The sequence below is a fragment of the Grammomys surdaster genome, unplaced genomic scaffold (genome assembly GCF_004785775.1).
Source record: "Grammomys surdaster isolate TR1022 unplaced genomic scaffold, NIH_TR_1.0 126531, whole genome shotgun sequence".
In the NCBI taxonomy this organism is placed as follows: Eukaryota; Metazoa; Chordata; class Mammalia; order Rodentia; family Muridae; genus Grammomys; species Grammomys surdaster.
Window position 1 is genome coordinate 9,127,137 of NW_021621323.1, and position 16,152 is coordinate 9,143,288.

The following is a 16,152-nucleotide window of genomic DNA, read 5'->3' on the forward strand; positions in this document are numbered from 1 at the left end:
AGTTACCCAGTGTTCTGTTTAGTCAGACTGGGTTAACTACTGAGTAGTGACTGCTGCTGGGAAAGCTCACCCCACAGCGACAGACTGGAGACAGCTTACGAACTGGAATACCAGTCTACCAGATGAAAATGTCACCACAACTGTCCTACAGCCCAGTCTCTGTTTAACACTATAAACACATCCACTGAAAGAAGACATGCATCCTGAATTAAAGGAGAAAGAACAACAGCAACAAATTTTAAGCAATATCCTGACCCAGATCACAGAGCAAAACCACAAGGAACATGAAAACAAAACAAAACAACAAAACTTGTTTCCTCCAAAAGCTGTCAACCACAAACTACTGAACATTGATCAAAATGGCAAGACAAAATTCCAAGTGAATTCAAAATAATGATTATAATTATTGTAGGACAGTTCCATGGATTCCAATATTTTCCAAGAGAAATAGCTGAATAAAAATGAAGCCAATCTATTAATAATAGATTCATATTATAATTTAACACATTAGAGTACACTGTAGAAAAGAAAGGTTAAGCCACAGACTAAGAAGAGCCCATCAAGATAACAACAGACTTTCAATTTAAACCACAAAATTAAGGGCTTAGACAGATGTATTTAAACTCTGAAGGATCACAATGGAAAGACCACTCTAATATACACAGCTAAATTGTCATAAAAAAGTACAGTATAGGAATTCATGACCATCAAGTTAGCCTGGTAGACGACACTGGCTTGCAGTCCATAAAAACATGAAATCTGTGTCGTGTCCTGGACTTCGACAAAGAGTCTCATACATCATACATTCAACACCTAAGGTGCTACAGTCAGGGGCCATCTTGAGAGATGATCTGTGTTTTATTTTGAACGCCTCTAGGAGTTATAAACTCCTAAATATTTCCATTGTTGGGACTCCACAGACATTGCTGCACTGACTTACAGGAAATGCACAGACACCTTGTGAAGTCCACCTGGACACTGGGTGAGCTGCACTGCAGGAGATAACGTTATACAGAGGAGATGGAAGGTATCACTATGATTACAGTTCTCTACTTCTAAGCCTGACATTCTGGCTAGTTCCCTGTGAACTCATGTCAATGGCAGGACCAAAGCCAAGTACCCAGTTGTTTCTTGTTGTCTTGGTCTTACTATACCATGCTACAGTTGAAGTTATAGACAAAGTACAGAGGTAATCCTGCAGTTTCTATTGCGACCTAGTTTACAGGGCCCTGAACAACTCAAATCCCAGCCATTATCCTATAGCAGCAAACACTGCTTCTAAAGCAGGAAAACCCCCTAGATTCAGTTGTCATTCCAAATTTGGGTGCTTATACCAGGCAAGACAAGAGCTTGACAAGTGGTGCTGTCACCCCATCTGTACAACTTACAATCTCTATACTTTGACTACCAATCTAATAAAGGTATGACTCGGTATGAGCACCAGGGGTACTGCTATGGGTTTTTACCATTGATATCTGGACCCAAGCCACTGCCAGTCTGAAGGGCATATGCTCTAGGATTCTCACCACTGCTAGGGCTGCTGGCTGAGGGCCTTGCTACACAGCTAGAACCAACAGCGCTTGATGAAAGTGTGGTTACCTGATAGGGTCCACCATTCCCACATGTAAGTATAAATATACAGTGGTATCTCACAGCCATGGCTATCAGCACTGTACCTGCTTGGGCTCATGTCTTCACTTGTGGGGATGGATCATAGGATAGTAGGTTTCTGATTCCATCTCAGTCTGCACTGTACTCAGAGTCATTAATCATAGCCCAAGGAGCTACAGGGAAACTACACTATAGTCCTAAATACAGCTAGAATTGTATTCAGTCTGATCCATCTGATAGCAAAAAAATCTCAAAGCAGGAGAAATATGAAAACTCAAGGCACCATGCTTCTAAAGGCACACATCAAACTCTTTCATAACTGATTTCATACCTGCACAGATGAAATGCACCATAAACAACATTTTATTTTTTTATTTTTTATTTTTTGTTTTTTTCGAGACAGGGTTTCTCTGTGAAGCCCTGGCTGTCCTGGAACTCACTCTGTAGACCAGGCTGGGCTCAAACTCAGAAATCCGCCTGCCTCTGCCTCCCAAGTGCTGGGATTAAAGGTGTGCGCCACCACTGCCCAGCTTATAAACAACATTTTAAATAGTCATTTAAAAGGTAATTGAAATCCACGAGGAAAAAGATAACCCATTAAATGAAATCACAAAGATAATTGGGATATTAATGAGAAATTCAGCAAAGAGACAGATTTTTAAAATTCTTAGAAATGAAGAGCTAAATAAGTCACACACACACACACACATATATATACATATACACACACAAATACACACACACACACACACACACACACACACACACACACACACACACCAAGCATTACCAAACTATAAAGATGAACAGGGAAGGATAAAAGAAGAAAGAGAATCTCAAAAAGAGGTAACAGACAGGAGTGAGTCCTTACATAACAGTAATAATGTATGAAAACTAACTGAATTCTTCAATTAAAGGACACACAGTGCTTATTTTCCCTATTCTTCCCATGACTGAGAACTAGACTATGTATAGAACACACACAGTAAGGAGGACAGATGCAAACGCAAAGGCTCTGTGCACCTGCTGACTCGAGCATTCTAATCAAATGATGTTTAGTTGGACTTCAGGTCAGTATTTACTCTTGATACTATATTAGCAAGAAGAAATCACATATTTGTGTTTTTCCTTGCACTGTACTATGAAGCCATCACTTTACTTAAGAGTATACAAGTTGATGTATACCTAGTAAAATTGAAAAAAAAATAGTGAAATCTTGAGAAGCTTTGACATTACTGTGTTGACTAAATTAACATATACACTTGAATTATCTAGGGCACAAATCATTTTACAGTAAATTTGCTAAAATAGCAGTTTGTAAGTTATACTTAATTAGCTTGTTTCAACCCTTAAATGGAAATAAAACATGTTAGAGATTAGTTTAAGGGAAGAAAATGTCCCTGAAAACCTGCAAACTATAAAGCCCAGTGACACTATTTTTCCAATTGTTCAAATTATATAAAGTTTATTGTGAGATTAAATTTTATACACTAGTGTTTATACTTGATTTTTAGAAGCTATTCTAACATAAAGTATAAAAGTGTTTAAAAGACTCTAATCAATATGTAAAACATTGCTTATATGTTAAAGACTATTTGGTGTATGTTCTATTTTGCTCATGACAATAGCAAGTAGTTACCATTATGCAAATAAAACAAAACTTATTTTTTATAATTGGGCTACTACATGTGTTCCTAATCAGGTTATCAGGCAAGAATCTAAATATTAGGCTAGAACAAAGAAGTAATTTCAGGCAGAAATCTAAATCTTAGGCTAGAATAAAGAAGTAGGCTTCAGAGATGAAAATGACCTTTTGATAGGACAGGGAAGTAGGCTCAGATATTTTGGTCATCCTGATAAGCCCTTAGAAACAGTGATCAGGAGTGTACACAGAAATTTGTTTATTGTCTTGCTTGTTCCTTGACTATTTGCATCTATTGTATTGCTAGTTCCTCAACCTAGACCTGACCTAAAGTGACTTGCACGTAATTAAAATGATAAAAAAGCAAAAATGAGGAGGGGGGATGGGATAAGGGATTTCTGGGGAGAGGAAATGGGGAAAGAGGATGACATCCAAAATGTAAATAAATAAAATATCCAATAAAAAAGAAAACAAACAAACATAAAGAATAATTCTTGCTTCTTCACAGACTACATATAAGCTGTACTACTTATAAATAAATAAATATGCTGATTAAATTTGTCAAAGAGATTTTAAAAATCTAAAAGTTAACTATCATCTTTTTCTAAAAAGTACGTTCAGTTTAAAAAAAAAAAAACCAAAAAAACCAAAAACCAAAACCCACCCACTTCAACCTTGCGGCTGGGAGAGTGCAGTTGGTGAATGCTTGCTGTGCAAACCACAGGAGCAAGTCCCATCTGGGACATCTGCAGAGCTAGCATGAGTGGTGCATTTGTGATCCCAGCACTGGCAATGTGGATGGAGGAGGTCAGCTCGCTGGGGCTAAAACTCACAAACTCCAGCCCCACCCAACATAAGATGGAACACTAACCAAGGTTGATCTCTGCTCTCTGCATTCACATCCCCACAAATGAAAATCTGCTTCATCATGTTCATCAAAATTTCATATCTTTATTTACTGTTTTCTTCAATTAGAAAACTATGACCCAAATTCTCAAGCAGAGGGTTTTTTTTTTTTTTTTTTACTATTTAAGGAAAAACTGGATGGGAGAGATCTTGGCAGGACATGAAATAATTCTTTTGGCAATTCTTTAGTGGCTTGAAAGTCAGAATGGTATTAAAACTAAGAAGTAAAGGTCAAAGTGAAACTTTAAACTGAAATTACTAGGCTAAACCTGCCAGGAAGATTCCTTCTTTAGAAAGCAGCCTCCAACTCTGCCCACTGCCTTACTGTTTGTGAGTTTTAAACGTACAGTGGTAGTACTGCAGCTGACATTGTGAAGACAAGGGAACCCAAGAACATGGCCTGTGTCACACAAGCAACCCAGACTCAGAAGATTAGTGTCATAAAGGTTGGTATAGTTTACAGTGTTGAAATGTTTAGCCTTTAGTTACCAAGCATGTATAAAAATTGTTACTAGTTTAAATTCTTGGTACATAATCATACACTGAGTTGGATACTGTTTATATTATTTGGAAAAAGCATAAGTATTATGATGTGATAATCTTGCCAACTTGCCTGGACTATGAAATGCGTAGAAAAGAGTGAAGTATACTGCTTGGTGTGTTTGTGACACTTCCAGAGCTGAGTAGATCAATCTGATTAAAGAATGAATCAAATCATGGCTGGGTTCATATGCTGGTATTATTGAGAGGTGGAAGGACAGCAGCAGGCCCAAGCTGGAGGAAGCAAGTCACTAGGGCTGTGTCTTCACTGACCTTTCTCTTCATCCTCTTTTCCTGGTTCCTGGCTCATCATCAACTACTCTGTCCTACTACACACGTCCTGAGATAACAGACCAACACCTCTGAAACTGCATGCCAGAAATCAATCTTCATTTTTTGAGTGTCTCTGTATTTTGCCACAAAAATAAAGTCAGTAACATGTGTATTTACAGTTATAAATAGGTAAGTGCAGAGATTGTGGATTATTAAATGTTACATGACAAAAAATCAAGCAGGATTGAAATTTGAAGTCAACTTTATGAAACAGTAAACATGTTTTTTTTCTATTGTAAAAGAACTCTAAAGAATTTGGACACAAGTTGGGCATGGTAGTATAGGACTTTGAACTCAGCACCTGGGAGGTAGAGGCAGTAGGATCACTGTGAGTTCCTTACTGTGTAGCCAGGACACATAGTAAGCCCTATCTCAACAACAACAAAAATGAAAACAAAAAAGTCTAACACGACAGTATGACATTACATGAGTCAAAATTGGGATTATTCTAGTTTTGATGAATATGCAGCAGATTTTTTCTACTTTCCTTTATATTAGCATTTAATTTGAAACTTTTAAAAATAAAAAAGAGGACCAAATCTCAGAGTAAAAATATTTTACATAGGGGCTGTAGAGATGGCTCAGTGGTTTGAAGCATATGCTGCTCTTCCGGATGACTGGAGTTCAATTCCCAGCACCCACATGGTGGCGTATGGTCATCTCTAATTCATGTTCCATGGAATCATACACATTCTTCTGACCTCTGAGGGTATGAGACATGTATGGTGGTACATAAACATACAAGCAGGCAACACATTCATACATACAAAATATTGCATACATATAAAATTAAAAATAATTTTAGAATAACTGAGGGGTGGTGGGCTGTCAGAGGCAGCTGGGTACCTGGTTGAGAGCAGACCTTGAACCTGAGACCCTAAAGGGACAGTAGGTGTTCAAGCCTTGCTCCTGGGCCCTGGTTCCTTTCACTTAGCTTCAGCTATCCACAGCCCCTCCAAAAGAAAGGTTTGTGGCCTTTGGTCACATAGCACAGGTAGAGGGTGTGACTACAGGCCACAGAGCCTCAAGAGATCTTCTTATTCATGAGATACCTAAAGGCCAGAGGGCTTAGCCAATTAAGCATTCCTTCCCAGACCCTCCTACTTGCAAAAGGCATTTAACCTCAGGCCCACCCTGAGAACTCAGGGTACAGCTTCATCCACTTTCCGCCATGACAACCTTTTAAAACCATGGACTACCTCTCATCATTGGGGCCCTCCGTGGAGAATCGAGAAAAGGTCTTCAACTACAGCCATGGAGCTCATCAACTCAAGCAAGCTAGCTGAGCCAGCCATGACCCAGCCAAGCGAGTTGCTGTGACCAAGAGTCTCTATCCTGCGGGGTGCTGCCGGAGCTCATCTTGTTCCCCTCGTCCTGTCTCAGTCCTTCCGCGGCCTCTCAGTGGTGCCTGGGAGCCCAAGGGCTGACATCAGCCTGTCTCTGGCCAGCCGTCTTGGCTCGGGGACCTCCAACCCAAGAACATCGGTCCACACAAGGTCTCAGACTGTGATCTCCCCACGCTCTGAGTGGAGCCCAGAGGCTTCTCACAGCCTGCTATCCACCTGGAGCTGTGTGGAGTGAGCACAGTTGAATTCCTGTGCTTCTGCCCTCTGAGCCATGGCTCCAGCCACCTGGGGCTGCAGACACACAGGACCCACAACTCAGCCCAACAGAACCCATGCCCACACACACTACAGCTCCACAAATAACACTAAATATTTACCTTTAATCCCAGTGAAAGGCAATTCTCCCCTTGGAGGCCTACTCAACCTTCAGGAGACTAATGAAAGTATTTAGTTCCTAGTGTAGGTTCTTATTCCTATCTCTTGAGATTCCTTAGTAACTTTCTCATATATACCCATGGAGCTGGTGCCTCTTCCTCACCCAGATCTCTGTCTGTTGTTAAGAAATAAAAATTAGCTGCAATGGGAAACATAGATGCATCCAGGTATTTGGAACATACAAAAAAATCATAGAAAATGTCAAGTGGTAAAAAGGTGGATTCATGCAAAAATATACAACTACAAACAAATCTAATTATGAAAAATATTGTTTAACAAGTCCAAGTTTGAAATGTCTTATCATTACAGTGTTCTTTTTTATATCTTACTACCCTATTAATTTACCTGGCTATCACTAAAACAATGCATGTGTTTTAACTGAAATCCAATCACATGAAAATAATTAAGATAATATAAAATTGGGATCTTTGGAAATTGAAGTTATAAATAAAAGTTAGGTTGAACGTATTTTGTAAATTTGTTTAATAAGAAGGCCAATATTGAAAACATAATGGGATAGTTTTCTCAACATCATTTCCTTGGTTATGAACAAATAAGTACCTATTAAATCAACAACTCTGAACATTGCTGTATTTTAAGAAATCTTCCTTTGCTTCTGTGATCTCATATAACAAGTTGGTGTATTACTAATCACAAAAGAACACACATGGTATTCACTCACTGATTATTGGATATTAGCCTAGAACCTTGAAATGCCCAAGATGCAACTCACAGGCCACATGAAGCCCATAAAGAAGGAAGACCAAGTGAGGGTGATTCGGTCCTTCTTAGAAGGAGCAACAAAATACTCAAGGGAGCAAATATGGAGACAAAGTGAGGGACAGAAACTGAAGGAGGGGCCGTCTCAAGACCACTCCACCTGAGTATCTATCCCATGTGCAATCACCAAAGGTAGATGCTGATGTGGAAGACAGGAAGTGCATGCTGATAAGAGCCTGATATGGATATCTCCTCAGAGGCCTTCAAGAGTCAGACATATTCAGAGGCAGATGCTCACAACTAGCCATTGAACTGATCATGGGGTTCTCAATAGAGGAGTTAGAGTGAAGATTGAAGGAGCTGAAAGGGTTTGTGGCACCATGAGGAGAGCAACAATACCAACCAACCACAGCTCCCAGGGTCTAAACCACCAGCCTGGGAGCACTTAGGGGGGGATCCAGGGCTTCAGCTGAATATGTAAAAGTGGAGGGCCCTGCTGGGCATAGGTGGAAGAAGAGAACCTTGACCTCATGAAGGCTGGATGCCCCAGGGGGTGGGAATTTTGAGGGTGGGGAGGTGGGAGTGGGGGGGTGTAGATAGAGGTTACATCCACAGAGAAGAAGGAGGAGGGGCGAGGGGATTGGGGGTTCCGAGGGGGTGGTGGGGGATGGGGTAAGGGGACAACATAGGAAATGTAAATAAATCATCCAATAAAAAAAAAAATAAAATGAAACTTGTCATCAGAGAAATATGTCCAAACAACCTTCATTACTATACATCAAAGGAGACAGAGGTCTTCAGATTAACCGTGTGAACATAGTCGGATACTAGGAAATAACTACATTGAAAGAACATGAGTGACAGTATTATGAACACCAGTGACGGTAGGACACAGCAGCAGCCCATCTCTTAGGATTTCTAAGGTATCTGCTAATACATACCAGGTCTGTCTTTGGAGGATCTGTACACTCAGCAGAGAAGTAAGGCGCTGAGCTCCGGATTGCACTGCTCTCAGAGGCTGTCTTGGGAGGCTGAGCATGCTGTCTGTATGTAGCACTTTTAGGAGTCCAGCAAAACAGATTAACCGACTCGCGTACGCAGCGTTCAATGTCAATTTCTAGGTTGAAGATATAAAGAGAAAAATCTATGGAACTTAGACTGTATTTTTAATATAAATTTTTTCTAAACTTTTATAGGACAAAAACTAAATAGAAAGGAACCCAACAAAAACAATGTAGATATTAATGTGCAATATTAGTGATTGGAAAGGTAAGGATTATTTGCTAGTAAAATACACTAAAAGTTATACTGCTGTTTAGTAACTATAATATATTCACAGAAAGGTGATCAAAACATCAATCTAGGCATTTCCCATCATTTATAATTTCTTGAGTTAAATGAGCTTTTATGTAGAGATAAAATGCACTCAATGATTTAAAATGATTTTTAAAAAGAAATATTTTCATAGATTTGTTTCCTTTTCTTCCTCAGCTTCGAGGGAGAGGCAGTGCATGGGTGTGTTCATTACTACAGCCAATCACAGTTTTTGATTGGACTGTAGCAGGAGGCCAACAATTCTGGTGAAGAATTAAGCATTTCTAGATGAGGAAGATGGAACACAGCAGTGAAGTCCCAGATGATGAGATGGGGTCCAGCACTGGCCCTTTAGTCATTCCTAAAACCAGGAAATGGATCGAGTCTCACTTTGCAGTTCCATCATGTCGGTTCAGATAAGCAACAGATTAAAAACATGGGATTTAAAATCCAAAGATACAAGTTTCCTGCTCTCTTTAAGGAGGAGTGGAGACCGGTATGAACTAGATATGGTGGATGCTGTGTGGTTACTGACCTGACTGGACAGAGACACCCTTAAATGACAAAGCATACTTCTGACTGGAGCTGGCAGAAGGTGGCTGGCAGGGCTGGAAGGCTATTTAAGGCCCACTCCTTCCTCTTTCTCTCTTTTGCTATTTTCTCAGCTTTGTGTTTCCTACCACAGATGTTCAACCTCCCTACAGAGGCCCAAAGGCAGCAGAGTCATGGAACCACAGATCTAAAGCTCCGAATCTGTGAGCCGACACAAATCCTCGTTTTAAGCTGCGTGTCTCAAGAGTTTTGTTGTATAGATAGGCCACTAACAAGTATATGCCGCATGGATTTGGGATTGTTTGCTATCACAAAGTGAAGAATCTTTGGAGAAGAGAAAACAGCATTTATTGGATCCCAACTACCTGACATGGTTTTCGATTGTATGTTCTTGGTCCATTTAATTTTTACAATGATCCCAACATCAGGTCCAACCCTTTCTTTTGGAAGAATGAGCTAAGACACTAAGATGCAAAGTGACTGTTAGGTGTGTTGCCCAGATAGGATGTTTGAGCTACAAAAGGATCATAGAAGCATCCTGGCTCATTTAGGTTTGGAATATAAACAGCAGTTCTGGAAAGATGAGCCACTCATTTAGGCATTTCTTTATCTGCTCTCAGCTATCTTTGTCAACTTCACAGCTGGTTACCGCCACAGCTGTACAAAAGAGTCGATTTTAGATTCACACTCCACATGTTATAACTGACATAGAATTATACAAAGAGTTAAACAAGATTTGAGACATAATTGAATTTATTTCAACATGATACCTATACAGTGAAATGTGTTTTTAAAAATTTCTACCATTATCAACCTGAAAACAAACACCAACTACAAGAAAAATAAGATGTTAAAAGGTGTCCCTATATGTTTACAACAAACTACGAACCATTTATTTTTAGAAAACTTTCAATTACAATTATTGAGATTAAATACGTAATAGCTAAAGAGAAGAAATGATCAATTGTATAATTGAGATTAAATTCTTAATAGCTAAAGAGAAGAAATGATCAATTATATACATTTTGTATATTTAGTACTACGGAGTCCCTAAAGAAAAAGAATTTCAGTCCACACATTTTGTATTTCCAGTCTTCAAATCAGTTTGACACATCTGTCATCCAGAAAAGCTTCAAATCAAGTCAGTGATCCATATCAGGAGCACGATTCCAACCCCTCCCACCCCCCACTGGCAAAGGAAAATGCCAGTCTCCATCTTATTCCGTAGCTCTGCAGCTTGGCGTGGTGTGCAGTGAACCCTGAAAGTCTGCGGAGGTTCCGCCCCGTTCGACAGAAGATATCCCTTTTTCTATTCATCTAACTTGTCCATCTCCAAATCTTCCCATAATTAAAGCATAATGCAAGCACTATCAGATGTGCAATCATTTTTATAGACCAATCTCTCATCCACAGAACCAGCATTTCATGGATCCCATGTTAAGGTCTCTCAGGTTTGAATCAAGACTAGAAGACTTTTTTTTTTTTTTTGTGACTGAGTGAAATAATTTTTCTAACTCCCACCTTCTTCATCCTCACCAATCAGTATCATGTCTCTCAGAAAAACTGAAATATCTTTAACACGATAAATACGCCTCTCATGTTTCCTATGTGAGCAAGTCAGATCTAAAAAGCTGTCTCTCTTGAAGCCTTTGCTTCTTTTGTCTTGATGGGAATGATGGCTGCTTAGGTCTACTGAATCCCTGATGTCTGGACATTCTTTCACTATTATGCAAGGCTTTTCTTTTGGCTCTCCTCTATGTTAATTTTTTTTTGGGGGGGGGATGGGGATAAGACATTCATTTGCTTGATTTACTTCATCTTGACAGGTGTCTCTTCACTTTCCAGGTGCCCGTATGAGAGGGTACATAGCCGACAACACACCTTTTGTATCTGTATTCTGCCTGAAGGTGACTTCCCTGCCGATAGCACCTCAGGGTTGGATCTTCTTCCTTCTGAGTTATGAAGGATCTACTGTCTTTTCTAAGAAGTCAGGTCAAACTTGAATTTGAGAAAACTGGTATGCTTTACTCCATTTATGTGTTCTCAGGATCTTGGTACTTTCAAATAGAAAGGGCTAGAACTGGAAAAGCGCTGGGTCAGAGTGGAAGCAAGTAACCTCAGACATGCCCTAAAAAGGTCTCTGCTAGTGAGAAGACCCCAAGTAAAGGAGCCTGAACTGAAAATAGTTCCTAATATCAAGTGGGACCATTTGCTAAGTGACAGCTCTTGGCAGCACCTGAAGCCCATGGCTATGCTCATCCATCCAACCGGTGCCTGGCACTTCTCCACATGGAAGCATTCAACATGGGCGAGATGGACCTTTTTCCAGTTTCCTATTTTTCCAATGCTATTTCAGTAGCAATTAAAGGTTGACATTATTTTCAGTTAGAGCTGCTGCCATAATTCACAATTTCTACTCCAGGTCCTAAGTTCACCTGAGTTCAGTTCATCTCATTAAATTAAAAAGAAAAATCAAAACAAACAGCTCAGGAAATAAAGCCCCAACCATTGGAGCTCTTGTAGGTTGACAGAATGAGGTAAGGAAGACAACAGCTGCAGGAGAGAAGTGCATATCTATTAGAAGTAGAAGGAAAGAATTTTGTGGGCTGATAAGACTATTCTGTATCTTCCCTGGGGTGAGATTTACATATATGCTGACAACTGTTGCAATGCGTCGAACTAGATAATTCAAATCTACACATTTCTTGAAAATATGCCTAAAGAGAAAAAATAAAAACCATTCTTTTTTACATATTTTCCTTTAAAGTTTCTTTATGTTTGAAACTTATAGATACTGGATTTAGAATTGTATATTAACTATTAACCGCACAAACCTTCAGTTTTTTTTCAAAAACCTTATTTTGTGTAAGAAAATGTTTTCCCCACATGTATGTATGTGTGTCACGTGGGTGCATGCCTTCTGCCAGTGGAGGTCAGAAGAGAGTACTGGATCCCCTGGAACTGGACTTATGGATGGCTGGGAGCGACCATGGAGGTGCTGAGCATAGAACCCAGGTCCTCGGCAAGAGCAGCAGGTGCTGAGCATCTCCCTGCTCCTAGAGCCTCATTTCCCATATGACAAAAACCTTAGGATATGGAGGATTTTCAACCTAATAATTGATTGTTTTCAACAACTACTTACTTTTAGTGTTTTATTTATTTTTTGAGAATTTCATAGATAATATAGTATTTTGATTATATTCCTCTTTCGTCCTCAACTCTTTTCAGATCCTACTCCAACTCCCAATCCATGAAATTTATGTTCTTTCTTAGAAAGCAACCAAAGCAAAGCAAACCAAACCAAACCACAAAAATAGATTAAGTTCATTTTGTGTTGACCAACTACTTCTGAGCACAAGGCCAGGCATTGAGTGTGGTTGCTATTACACCTGGTATCATCCCCTGAGGAAAACTGCTTTTCTCTCTCTCAGCAGCTATCAGTTGCAAATAGCTTCTTGGTTTGAGGTAGGACTCTGTGTTCACTCCCCTTCTCCTTGCTGAGAGTTTGTCTGGCTTGAACGTGTACAGGTTTTTGCATACTGCCACAGTCTCTGTATGTTCATATGTGCAACAGTCCTTCAACAGTGAACATTTTTGGAATGTAGAATTTGTTTGTAAAAAGAAGATAAGATGAACTTTAAGTACTGATGCCTTGTGACATGAAAACATTCCAAAATTACTACAATGGGACTTGGAACTCCAGAAGATAGGCTAGGACAGGATTAAGACCAGAGACCATGGCGAACAAAATAAACCCTGCACACCATGAAGTACCCTTTCTACAGAAAACTGCATCAGAGTCTCAGGTTGACAGCATCTTCATCATCATCTGATGCCTTTAGAGCAGCGATTCCCACCATGTGGGTAGCAAGCCCTCTGGGAATCCAATGACCTGGTCACAGGGTCACCTAAGACCATCAGAAGCCACATATACTTATATGATTCATAACAGTAGCAAAATTACAGTTATGAAGAAGCAACTAAAATAATTTTGAAGTTGGGGATCTCTACAACTATATTAAAGGGTTGCAGCATTAAGAAGGTTGCGAACTATTGCTTTGATGAAGAATAATTAAAATTAATATTTATAATATGATATAGATTCTAGGTCTTCCAAAGACCAAGGACCTGCCAGGAGCCTGGCATACCATATTTAAGGACTGTGTGAAGGAGGGTGGTGTGCAGTACAAGGCACATGAGCAAGGAGGAGACGCAGTATTAGAGAAAGCAGTCATCTTAAGGCACTCAAGACTTTGCCATGAATTGTATTTGGGTAAAGAGCCCTTCAATAAAAACTGTTTTACCATATTTTTAAATATACTCTTGGATTACTCTCTTCTCATTTCCTAGTGAACAGCATTTTGAAAGTGCCCGCTACATCGTCCACACCACAGCTTGAATGATTTTCCTAAAATGCACATACTATCCTACACTTTTCCTTCTTAACACTTTCAGATCACATACAAAGCATGGCCAAATTCCTCAGCACACCAAGAAATGCCCCTAACCAGCACAGTGCCAGTGTCGCCACCACTACCACAGCACAGGGACCTCAGCTCTCTTGTCTTGTCACTTTATCTGCACACCTGCATTAGGGCAGTGTGAGGTTTCACATCTTGTGCTATTTTCTAAGTTTTACGTTTTCTAACTATGCTGTACACAGCTGTAAGGCATCTTATTTATTTCTATGTCCAGAGTGCATACGATCCCTGCCAGAGAGGAAAGTTTGCTAAGCATGTGTTAAATGAATAAGCAGACGTCTCTCAGTCAGGGAGCAAGGTTTCCTTACAGCCATTTTCCATGCTTTGGATGCTTCCTAGCTTGAAGACACTGAAACAAAGCGGGTGGGTTTTCTCAGTGCTAACTAAGCATTAGCGGATGTTTCCCAGACAGAACTCAGCTCTTGCCTTGTCATTCTGTTCTACATGCAGCATTTTCAATACACCGTCTGTTGGTGCTTAGCCTTGCTGACACTAGCCCTGATGCAGATAGGTTTTTGCAGTACTTGTCCCTATCATATGCTCCTCTTCAAATATACAGATCGTGCCTATGTTGGAACAACTTGAAGGGAGCAAGAAGCTTTCATATTTTGGGAGGAGGAAGAACTACCTGATATTTAGAGCATTATATTCTCTTTAACTAGGCTGTTTTCATTGGAGGTTACTGTATCCAAGTCTACCCAATTACAGGTCATCTGCACTCTAATCTTCAAACTACGCTGATCATTTTACCACTTAAAACCCTCCACTAGTCCCCAGTTCTCACACATACACACACGGACTCATCTACATCTTAACTCACTACCTCTCCTATACCACAAGCATCACCACCCTTAGCTTGGTTCCCATTCGCAGCCTGGGCTAATGCACAGGAAGCCACCCAAACACTTAACACTTCGACATTTCCAATCCTGTTGATTATACACAGCAATTCTTTGAGGGAAGTTGATTTCCCTAACTGATAAAAATTACAGAACTAATGCAGTTAAGTGACCTGTTCAAACAACACAATTACAATATACGTAACTAAGATAACTTGAAAGTATCAGTCACTTTAAATAATTATTCATGAATGCTTTGTGACAAATAGCAAGGAACAGAGTACAGCAACAAGACTAGTTACACACATGTACAAATGTCATCAGGTTATGCACGCATTCTTTGTGGGCAGTCCCCACTATCTGTGGAATGAGTGGATGGATATGTACATAAATGCAGCCTTGGCAACGTCTAAGATGAAAGAAGGTATAATAGTCTCAGGAATTTGGCTCTAATTCACTCCCTTTGCAAACAGCCTGTGCACATGTGTCTAACAGTTTCTGACTCATTCATCATTCCTGCTTCTTAATGCCTGCAATGAAGAGATACATAATTAAAAATGCAATAAGCAATACTGATCCATGGGCACTTAAACTGTTTTTCTACTCTTACTGGATCTTGATCAGTTGCAGTGGAGTAGACAGACACTGTAGTGCAAAGCAGCAGCAAGTGCTGCTAAACGGCCAGCCTCACACCTCAGAAGGAATAAAGAGGCAGCTGGGAAGACAGCTCCGGGACAGCTCCAGACATTTTCTCTCTTTAACACTTCATGGGGAATCAGAAATAAAACCAGAGTTTTTGATTTTTGTGGCAACTAGAACAATTCTGATAAGCACTTCCCAGGCAATTGGAAATAAGTGAGATGGTTTTTAATTCTCAAATAATTCAATATAGTTTCCTATATTGAAATAAATGTGTCTGGTCATTCCCTCCAGCAAGGCTCTGAGGACACTGGATGCCAGCCCTCCTCACCTCTCTGCTCTGGTAGATTGCTGTAAGTGCTGTTGCTGAGTTCTGACTCAGCGGATTCATGGCATCCTGAGCTCACATGGTAGAGAAGTTATTTCCATTCTGTTGAAGACCACAGCTTAAAGTGGTAGCACATCAGAGTTCTCTCTCTCTCTCTCTCTCTCTCCCTCCCTCCCTCCCTCCCTCCCTCCCTCCCTCCCTCTCTCCCTTCCTCTCTTTTCTTTCTGCCAAATGTAAAGAGATTCAGAGGTTAGGTGGAGGGGAAGAAAAACAAGCCCACAAGTGTTATTGTTTTATAAAAATACAAATCATATTAAGAAAATACATGAAATATATTACTTTAAGAGGAAGTCAGTCACTGGGGGTGGGCTTTGAGAATGTAGTGACTGGAGCCATTTTCAGGTTGCCCTCACTGTTTTGTGCTTGCCATTCAAGATGTGAGCCCTGAGCCTCTGTACAGATACTA

General features: G+C 40.0%; 1 protein-coding gene across 1 annotated transcript in view; it reads right to left on the bottom strand.

Annotated features, from left to right (window-relative positions):
* Tbck (TBC1 domain containing kinase) overlaps window positions 1–16,152 on the bottom strand; it is a 149,582-nt gene that overhangs the window by 54,661 nt on the left and 78,769 nt on the right. The window contains exon 23 of the mRNA XM_028760363.1: window positions 8,475–8,650. Coding sequence (XP_028616196.1) covers window positions 8,475–8,650 — 176 coding nt within the window. The remainder of the gene's footprint in view (window positions 1–8,474; window positions 8,651–16,152) is intronic.